The sequence below is a fragment of the Gopherus evgoodei genome, unplaced genomic scaffold (assembly GCF_007399415.2).
Source record: "Gopherus evgoodei ecotype Sinaloan lineage unplaced genomic scaffold, rGopEvg1_v1.p scaffold_56_arrow_ctg1, whole genome shotgun sequence".
NCBI lineage: Eukaryota > Metazoa > Chordata > Testudines > Testudinidae > Gopherus > Gopherus evgoodei.
Window position 1 is genome coordinate 131820 of NW_022060077.1, and position 10844 is coordinate 142663.

At 46.9% G+C, this 10844-nt stretch overlaps 1 protein-coding gene across 1 annotated transcript in view; it reads right to left on the reverse strand.

Annotated features, from left to right (window-relative positions):
- Positions 1 to 899: 899 nt before the first annotated feature.
- Positions 900 to 10844, reverse strand: part of LOC115643269 (olfactory receptor 52N4-like) — an 80678-nt gene continuing 70733 nt past the window's right edge. The window contains exons 2-3 of the mRNA XM_030547150.1: positions 2148 to 2192; positions 900 to 980 (exon numbers count right to left, since the gene is read on the reverse strand). Of these exons, the coding sequence (XP_030403010.1) occupies positions 900 to 980; positions 2148 to 2192 (126 nt within the window). The remainder of the gene's footprint in view (positions 981 to 2147; positions 2193 to 10844) is intronic.

A 10844-nucleotide genomic window follows, 5' to 3' on the forward strand; every position in this document is an offset into this window, starting at 1 on the left:
TGGCGTCAGCGGCTCCCCTTCTAGCAGGAATTGGGTCCGTTGGCAGGTTTCACTCTCTTTAAAATGCAAAGTGATGTGTAAAGGCTGCAAGCTGTTTCCATTTGCAGATGTTCTGTGCAGCGGCAGAGGGCTCAGCTGGGCTGTTGGGGTGACTCAGTGATGGGGCTGGAGGGCAGGTCGCAGTAGGTCGCTTGGGAACCCCTCCCCTACATCTGCCCATGCTCCAGGGGGAGTAATTTCATCTACACAGAAATCTGACATTCAGAGCGAGCTTGCAGTGCTAAAAGCCTGATGCCCTGAGCAATGATTTCTCAAGGAGTCCCATTTGTAGAGGTGCTGTGTGCTCTGGGCCCCATCCTGCCAGGGGCTGAGGAAGAAAAGACCCCACGGAATATCAGTGACTACTTCCCAAATTGCATCAGGTCTATTTCCTGCTGGAAATTGAATCAGGAAATGCATTTTCAACAATTTTACTCTTTCACTGGATTGTAGATGCAGGAATTCAGAGCTGAGTTGCTCTGAGGGCACACAAGCAAGTCTCATTTTATGCGAGGGTTCCGTTCCATGGTTAGAGCGTAAAGCGAAAACCACGAATGGTGAAACACTCATTGAGTTGAATGGCGGGCGGAATTGCCCGCACTACAGATGCAGGTTTTATATTGTAATTTTTCTTTTGTTTCCGTTTTTACCGACTGCACAAAGGTGAATTCGCGCATGTTAAATGCGCCTAAGATGTGACTTGCCTGTATTTCTGTTTCCTGACTGGCTGAAGGCGGCAATTCAGCGGTGGTGGGTCCTGCCGCGCTCCAGGTTTTCGGCAGCAATTCTGTGGCGGGTCCTTCACTCCCTCTGGGACCCGCCGCTGAAGTCCCCGAAGACCGGGAGCGCGAAAGGACCCCTCACAGCCCGCCGTAGAATTGCCGCCGACCGGGAGCGCGGAAGGACCCCCGCCAAGGGCGCCGAAAACCCTGGCGCTGCTCCTGGGTAAATAGTGGAAAAACTGGGTTAGCACTAATATCCGGTTGAATGTGCAAGTTACTTCAGCCATGTTCTTGTAAAGGTGATGGGTGTAAATTGCATCAAAGACAGTATAATACTCCCTCTTCCTGAACCTCAGCTCTACTCAGCAGTTCTGTTCTCTCAGGACTTTTACAAAAGTCTTTCACAGGTAATACAAAGGAAATTATCTTCATGACTTTAAATGTAAGTGTTAGAAACAGCTAATGGTCTTTTACCAGGAGACAGTATCACACAACTGTTCACTGATGAAAGAGTCACTGTTGTGTTTTGGCATTCATTCATTTCACAAAAGGTTGGTTTGGGATATTTCTATTGCAATGAAATATTCTACCATAAGATTTACACATCTGTACTTTCATGCACACGTCAACCATGGGTACCAAACCTAGCCAGATCTGCTGGGTAAGAACAGATGATCCACAATACGTGGTAGCTCAGGGCCCAGTCAAGGGTGGGGAAATTGTGAGATTCCACCCCATGAGAGGGCAGGGTCCGAGGCCTGACATCTGGTACTCGGAGACCAGAGACGGGACAGAGATGCCGGTCACCCTGTAACTCTGAGGGGTATCTACAGAGGAGAAAAACTGGAGCCTTCAAACCATCAGGAAACAGAAATATGCCCTTTTGGACCTGTTACCACAGAGCAATTCAGCTCTGATTTCTCCTGCCTTAAAAATTGAGCCGGAGAATAAAACTCTTGAAAATGTATTTGCTGATTAAATGTCCTGCATCAACTAAAGCTGAGGTGATTTGGGAACTAGTCATTGAGATTCAGTAGAGTCTCCTCTGGCTCAGCCCCTGGAAGGATCGGACTCAGAGTACACTGCACCTCTAGAAATCGGACCCATTCAGAATCCGAACTTGGGGTATTAGGGTTTTAACACTCTGAGCTCGCTTTGAATGTCAGATTTCTGTGTAACTTGAGCAGCCCAATGTAGAGCTTGGGCAGATGTAGGGGAGGAGTTCCCAAGCTACCTAGCACTGCCTTCCCCCCAGCTCCCTCACTGAGTCACTCCGACAGCCCAGCTGAGTCCTCGGCTGCTGTGCAGAACATCTGCAAATGGAAACAATTTGCAGCCTTTACCTTTCATTTTGTATTTTAATGATAGTGAAACCTGCCAACGTACCCAATTCCTGCTAGACGGGAAGCCGCTGACACCAGGGATCTTCACCTTAAAGGACAAGGAATCATCGGAGAGGTTACACGAGCAGCAGGCAGTATCTGTTCAGACAGAGAGGCAACTGTCTATATGAAGCATGTCTGCACATTCCCATGGGGACCACTTGGCCATCAGGGAAACCCAGCTGCTTGGCTTAGTGTACACCAGCTGTAACCCCTGTGACAGGCAATGGCAAAAAAGATATCTTGGAATTGGAAAAAGGTTCAGAAAAGGGCAACAAAAATGATTAGGGGTGTGGAACCGCTTGCATAAGAGGAGAGATTAATAAGACTGGGACTTTTCAGCTTGGAAAAGAGGCAACTAAGGGGGGATATGACAGAGGTCTATAAAACCATGAGTGGTATCGAGAAAGTAGATAAGGAAGTGTTATTTACTCCTTCTCATAATATAAGAACAAGGGGCCCACCAAATGAAACTAATAGGCAGCAGGTTTAAAACAAACACAAGAAAGTATTTTTTTCATGCAACGCACCGTCAACCCCTGGAACTCCTTGCCAGAGACTGTTGTGAAGGCCAGTAGTATAACGAGGTTCATAAGGGAGCTAGATAGATTCATGGAGGACAGGTCCCCCAATGGCTATTAGCAGGATGGGCAGGAATGGTGTCCCAAGCTTCTGGCCATGGCTACACTGGCGCTTTACAGCGCTGCTCTCCCAGGAACCCCTCTCTGCCTGAACACGGGTTGCTCTTACAGGCCCAGCTCGCTAGGTGACATCTACCCTGTCTTTCCATCCACACTCCAAGGAGGACTGGAGAACTGAGCAGGATTATGACATCACAGGTATCAAGGAGGCTGAACAGCTGTAACATAAGAATGGCCACACTGGGTCAGACCAAAGGTCCATCTAGCACAGTATCCGGTCTTCCGACAGTGGCCAATGCCAGGTGTTTCAGAGGGAAGGAACAGAACAGGGAGTCATCAAGTTATCCATCCCCTGTCATCCATTTCCAATTTCTGGTAAAAAGAATCTAGGGACACTCAGAGCATGGTGGGTCATCCCTCCCCATCTTGACTAACAGCCATTGATGGACTTATCTTCCATGAAATTATCTAGTTCTTTTTTTGAACCCTCTTATAGTCTTGGCCTTCCCAACATCCTCTGGCAAGAAGTTCCCTGGCTTGACTGTGCATTGTGTGAAGAAATACTTCCTTTTATTTCTTTTCGACCTACTGCCTATTCATTTCATGTGGTGACCCCTAGTTCTTTTGTTCTGAGAAGGAGTAAATAACACTTCCTTATTTACTTTTTACATACAAATCATGATTTTATAGACCTCTATCATTTCCCCTGTAGTTGTCTTTTCCAAGATGAAAAGTCCCAGTCTTATTAATCTCTCCTCCTATGCAAGCTGTTCCACACCCCTAATCATTTTTGTTGCCCTTTTCTGAACCTTTTTCCAATTCCAAGATATCTTTTTTGAGATGGAGAGACCACATCTCCATGCAGTATTCCTACGCTTTGTTTCCTATGGTTCAGCCAGTTACTGATCCATGAGAGGACCCTTCCTCTTATCCCTTGACAGCTTACTTTGCTTAAGAACCTCTGCTGAGGGACCCTCTCAAAGGCTTTCTGAAAATCCCAGTATGTCAGTGCACTGCAAGGCCTTCAATGGTTTTTAAACTTTCCCATGGGGACATTGGAGACATGGTCCAGTGAACTTCTGTTCAGGCCTAACAAGAACTCAGATGCAACCTGCTATGAGAAACTCGTTTTAACAAGGAAGCCCCTGTGCCCGCACAGGCCACAGGTCAAAATGTGTAACTTGAATAACGTTGGTACTGGAAGAGCCCAAAAGAACCACTATAGGAATGTATTGACTCTGACCCCTTACTTCAAATGCACTGGGGCCTAGTGGATAGAGCACTAAATGGAACTCAAAAGACATAAGTGTTAGTCCTGACTCTGCTACTGTCATGCTGGGTGACCTTGGGCAAGTCACTGCTCTTCTCTGTGCCTCAGTTTCCCATCTGGAAAAGGGGGCTAATGCTACAGACCACCTTTGTAAAGTGCCTTGAGGTCTACTAATTGAACATGTTAGATAAGAGGTAGGGCTCTTTATTATCTTATGATATAGGGTGCTTTTCTTAAAGCATCCACTGCTGGAGTCAAGTGATTTATTTGAGAATCTCGGCTCTTTCTTTTATTTTATTTGTTAGCCAATTTGAAGCCCTCGTAGTTGCAAAGAGAAGCTGGAGAATGTGAATTGAGTGCAACTTAGCGGCTCAGACACGAGAAGGCATATGACAAGTTCCCCAGATGAATGAAGCCAATCTCATGATTTTGGTGGGGCCCAGCTCATGGTATTGGAGTGCTTGGGCTGTGATACCATGAAAGTTTTTCTGAACTGGTAGCACTAGATAATCACGTCAGGGCTGCTTCTCACTTTAGGCTAGGAGATTCTGCCTCAGTCACAGCGGTTTTAGGAGTTCGCACAAGTACGGAAAAAATGTTCCTTGCCTGAGGGCTTGAGAGTCAGAGCTCGGAAAAGACCCAGGATTTTCCTGGGAAACCTGATGCCCTCTCTCCTGACTTATTCTGAGCTCAGCTGCTCAGCCTACTTGGGCGGTTGCCTCATCCCATCTCCTCATCTAAGTACAGCATTGACACCTCACAAACTAGAGGGAGATTGCAGGAGAGCAGCCTCATTGTGACCTAGACATCACATCAGCACCTACCTGTTGCCAGAGCAGCAACCTGCCCTAAGGTGTAGCCTGGGTACTTGTTGCTGGTTTGAGAGTGTCTGTGTTGAGAATGTCTTAGTGTTTGAGCCCCGGGAAATGAGTTCACTCCTCCTCTATCTCAACTCTCCCTCCTGCCTAGAGATCCTGGAATTCATGCTGCTCTTTTTGGTCTGTTATGCTGTGATAAGGCTCGCCAGATCTGAGGTAAGTGAGACTCCTGGAAAGATGGAAAGGCTGGATTGATGCCAGCTGAATGAAGGAACCAAATATAAGTACTTTTAAATCAGCAGGCTTGGATCATCTCCACCCAAGAGTTCTCAAAGAGCTGGATCAGGAGGTTATTGGCCCACTGATGTTAATTTTGTAACCAATTTACGATTCTTGAGGGAATTCCAGAAGGCTGGAAGTGTGCTAATGTTTTGTCAATCTTCAAAAAGGTACGGGAGGTTGACCTGGCTTCTTATAGGCCAGTTAGACTGAAATAATGGACAGACTGATACGGGAATGAATCAGTAAAGAATTAAAAGGGAGGAATATATTTAAAGCAGGTTAACAATGTTTTATAGAAAATGGGTCATGTCAAACCTAGATGTGACAAACTTAGGGTTTTGTAAGGTGTTGTTTTCCATAGATTCCAAGGCAAGATGAGCCCATTGTGATCTTCTAGTCTGACCCTCCTTTCTAACACAGGCCAAAGAACTTCCACACAATAATGCCTAGTGCATACCTTTTATTAAAATGTCCAATCTTGATTTTAAAAATTGCCATGATGGAGAATCAATCCACCATGACCTTGGTAAATTGTTCCAATGGTTAATTCCTCTCACTGTTAAAATGGACACCTTATTTCCTGTCTGAATTTGTCTAGTTTCGACTTCCAGCCATTGGACCATGTTAGACCTTTCTCTGCTAAATTGAAGAGCCCATTTGTAATTATTTCTTCCCCATGTAGGGATTTTTAGACTTTTCCTCAAACCACACTTAACCTCTTTAAGCGACATTGACTGAGCTCCCAAGTCTATCACTACAAGGCATGTTTTCTAATCCTTTCATCATTCTTATGGCTCTTCTCTGAACCCTCTGCAATTTATCAACATCCTTCCTGAATGTTAGACACCAGAACGGGATACAGGATTCCAGCAATGGTTGCACCAGTGCCAAATACAGAGGTAAAATAACCACTCTCTTCCAACTTGAGATTCCCCTGTTTCTGCATCCAAGTACCACAGGACATTTGGATTAAAAATTAGCACTGCACAAAATATCAATGGAGCACAAGTTAAACGGATTGGGAACAGGCTAATGGCGAACTGACAGATCTCAAAAAGTAATTGTCAAAGGGCTCATCGAATGTGGGTGTTTCTAATGAGGCTCTGCAGGGTTCAGTACTAGGTCTGATGCTAGTCAATATTTTTTCAATGACTTGGAAGTAAATACAAAATTGCTGCTGTTAAAAATGTGCTGATGACACAAAGCTTGGCAGAATGGTAAATAACGATGAGGACAGGGCAGTCATACAGAGAGTTCTGGACAGTTTATTTGGCAAATGGGGCTCATTCAAACAAAATGCATTTTCACACAGCCCAGCACAGAGTGATACATCTGGGAACAAGGAGGGCATATTCAGCTTTGGATTTAACGATCTTTAGTTTTGTATCATCTGCAAATCTGGCCACTACTCTGTTTCCCCCCTTTTCTAGATCATTTATGAATATGTTGAACAACTCTGGTCCCAGGACAGATCCCTGCGGGACCTTGCTATTTATCTCTCTTCATAAACTCACCATTTATTCCTACCTTTTGTTTCCTATCTTTAAACCAGTTACTGGTCCATGTGAAGACCTTCCTTTTTATCCCATGACAACTTACTTTGCTTAAGAACCTTTGATGAGGGATCTTGTTAAAGGCTTTCTGAAAGTTCAGGTGCACTATATCCACTGGATCGCCCTTGTCCACATGCTTCTTCACCCCTGTGACATTACGCCCCATATTCTTTATAGAAATATTGTTCTATGAATGTGGCATAACTAAGATATGTTTTATGCAAGATGGGTCATGTGACATATCATTGGAAAGGTTATGATGAACGAATGGGATTATCCTATTTGTATGGATGTATCATTTCTGTATCTGAAATTAGGAATATGGGCTCTGTATCAATTACAAAAGTGCTTGCACCAGAGCAATGCCCCCGAACAGTAGGCAATCAGCCTGGACGGACTATTAGGGAGGACAATAGGACTTTGAAGATACTAATCTTCCTCCTTCCTGAGAAGTTTCCTGGGATGCTGCTTTGACACTGCAGGGTCATGTAATCATGTCACCTCACAGAATCATGGAATCCATAGAATCTCAGGGTTAGAAGGGACCTCAGGAGGTCATCTAGTCCAAGCCCCTGCTCAAAGCAGGACCAATTCCCAACTAAATCATCCCAGCCAGGGCTTTGTCAACCTGCCCTTAAAAACCTCTAAGGAAGGAGATTCCACCACATCCCTAGGTAACCCATTCCAGAGCTTCACCACCCTCCTAGTGAAAATGTTTTTCCTAATATCCAACCTAAACTTCCCCCACTGCAACTTGAGACCATTGCTCCTTGTTCTGTCATCTGCTACCACTGAGAACAGTCTAGATCCATCCTCTTTGGAACCCCCTTTCAGGTAGTTGAAAGTGGCTATCAAATCCCCCCTCATTTGTCTCTTCTGCAGACTAAACAATCCCAGTTCCCTCAGATGGACATCATTTTGGACTGGTGGTATTTTTCCAAAAGGAGGGAGTGAGGGGTCAAACTGGGAGACAAAAGATTCCTGTAATAGCCAAATCCTATTTAAGGATTCAAAGGGAATTAATCTAGGTTCTTCTCCACCACCTCCCTGCCCAAAAAAGGAAGACAGCTGAAAACACCTGAAGAAATAAAGGAACTAGACTGTGGGGGAGGAGGGCAGGGGCTGAGCCCAGGCGAGAAAATTCTAGCCTGTGAAAGGAATGCCTGGAGAGTTAAGCTGCAAGCAGTGCAGTTTACCTTCAAGAAACTTTGCAGCTCCCAAGCAAGTGGGCTGAACTCATGCCAAACTGTTGTTGTTGTTTTTTGGTGTAAAAGAGCTGTAAAAGAGTTTAAGGATGATATTGGAATTATATCAGCACTTGTTTGGGAGGATTTGCATAACCCATTCATGGTTTCACCACTCAGAAGTAGCATGGCCATCCCAAATGCATGCAGATAAAACCCAATAGCATGCATTCCTTAAATATGTATCTAGGAAACACTGTTGTCCCGAGGTCAGATTTCTCCCCCAAGCTCTGAATTCTGTGCATGGTATCTGGGCTTAGTTACATAGCCTGCAATCCTAAAACCGGCAGAGTTTTATCATCTCTGCAGGAGCTAGAACTTTGCAGGCTCTCTCCTTCAGTGCTTATAAACTCTGCAGGCTCCTGGTACCAACAATCCCTGTTTCTCCAGCCCCTGGATTCTTCCAGTGACCTCTGTTATGGGTTGTGATGTGTGCACTATATTGTCTGCATCATAGGAAAGCACAATGCCTACCCATGATGCCTTATAGTGCAATACTCTCCCACAAGGAAAAACTTCCCTCTGGCCCCACATGGCAGTTACCTCTGGCTCATTGTTCTCCCAGTTTAATTGAGGAGTTCCCTTCTCACCCTGCTGCTTTCTCTGTGTGTGGCAGGCTTCTCCGAGGAAGAGGAGGCATAGAAAGAAAAAGAAGAAACCAAAAGGTAAGCAGTTCCTGACCCCACAGCTGCGGTGGCAGACTCAGGCCCCATGCAAAGCAGAGAAATAGGGTCTATTCCCCCACCTGCTTCCCCTCTTCCTGCGATGGTACAGTGTTGCCCAGAGTCATGCAGAGGCACTGGCTGGGGCTCCGTTCACAGGCTGCCTGTGAAATCTGGGACTCTAGAGTGCTAGGAAGTAGAGGGTGCCCAAGCAGGTTAATGTCTCCTTTATGTCTCACTGCTGGCAGCTTTTGGGTGCTGTGAGGAAGAGTTGGAGGAGGCTTGTGCATCCCTAGAGACATGGTAAGCAATGCCCCTCTCCATAAATCTGCAATGGGTCAGTCTTATCCTATAGCATCATGCAATTCATCCCCACCCAGGGGCAGTAGCCCGAGTAATCCCTCCCCTGCCCTGACCTATGTACCAGGCAAGCAACTCTTCTCCTTTAGAATCATGTAGTTCATTCCCACCCAGCAGAAGTTGCCATCTCTAATACATCCCCACACCTCGTACAGTGGGTCATTCCCTTCCTCGAGCATCATACGATTAATTTAACCTGGGACAGTGTGTGTGGGGGGGTAGATGGTGTTGACTGGACTGGACCATCCTCCCCTCCCAAGAGGGGGAGAAAATGTTTTCTGGGAGCAGCCCTGTGCACCCTAGGGAGGTGAGTTGGAGAGGTCAGGAGGAAGGCTGGCCTTTGTGGTATGGTGACTAGGGTGAAAGGGATCCATCAGCAATTGGGTAATGGCCCCTCCTCCAGTCTCCCAGGATAGGTTCCCAGTAGCATTTGAACGCTGGACCTTCAGCTCTGCAGTATAAAGCACCCCTTAGAGCTAAAGAGGTAGCTGTATTAGTTGGCAGCTATAGTAGGCTGTTATCCTATATGTTGATTAGCTTCTCTGGGTGGGACATGACACACACACTGCCAGCAGGATACACTCTCGCCTCCTCAGCACTAGACAGGGCTCACCTAACAATCCAGCTAACCCCAAAGCAGACCATCCAAGGCCCGGGTATTGCAGGGGAGGAGGCTGCCTCAGTGGAGAATGGGACAGGGAGCCTTTCGGTGCCGCACCTCTGGGTAAAAGAGGGCCTGAGGGCAGGGCCTGCTCTCAGCTATCTGCTCTCTCTGTTCCACAGCTGCCCTGTGCCCCTGGAGAAGCTCCCCTTGGCTCACAGCCTCAGGCTCATTGAGAGGAGGCTACAGTACGTGGCCAGACACCTGGATGAAGTTCTGATACCGTAAGGCAACTGACCGGGTGGCACCAGACTGGGGGCTGCGTGGCAGGGGATAGTGAATGTAGAGAGGAGGGAGCAGGGACAACCAGACACTCCAGGATCCTAAAATAACAGAGAAAAAGCCACTAAGAGGCTTTAGCTTCCACGGTGAGAGACCAGTGAAAGTGAGGTGAGGGATTATCAGAAATTAAATGCAGAGACTACACATTGGGGTTGTGAGTAGGATCAAATCCTTCTGTACGGCAATGTCTGCCAGCAGGCGACTATCTAGCACCTGCCCGTGCTGTGTTTGAAAGAAAAAGCAATCAAGTGACACTCTGTGAGGAGGTATACATCCCACATAGCACTGGAAGGGGCTCAGGTGGCCAGGCAGGCCCATTAACTCCACAGGGTGCACTTGGAGGAAGAGCCAGGGAGCAGGGAATTGATTTCAAGCAGGCTCAGCTGGGCAGGAATAGGCAGGGCCTATAAAGCCAGGAAGCTGGCAACAGACAGGGGCTGTCTTTGGGAAAGGCAGCCCCTCCCCAGGAAGAGGGGGGAGTGTTTGGAGCTGGTACACCCAGAACAAGGAGGGGAACCAGGAGTAGTAGGAAGTAGTCCAGACTTGGAGAGAAAAGCCCAGAACTGCTGGGTTGAGGGTCCCTGGCCTGGAGCCCAGTGTGAAGTGTGGGCCCAGATTTCCATACCAGCCACCAAGGACATGGCATAGACTGACTAGGCAATGAACAGGAAAACTATCTGGGTCATTGTGGAAGTGACAGTGATCACATGTGACAGTTGGAAGGGGCATTGACCTCGAGAGCTTATCCCCAGAGTAGGCAGCAGACAAGTAGTGAGGGGGACACCACATGATACTCCCCAAACACGAGTCATTAACTGGGTTCAAACCCAGGACCTTCAGAACCATAGCATAGACTTCCACCACTGGAGGAACTCCCTTAACTGGGACCAATAGTAGATTATTAGCCTCTAGTGTATAAGCCATTGGA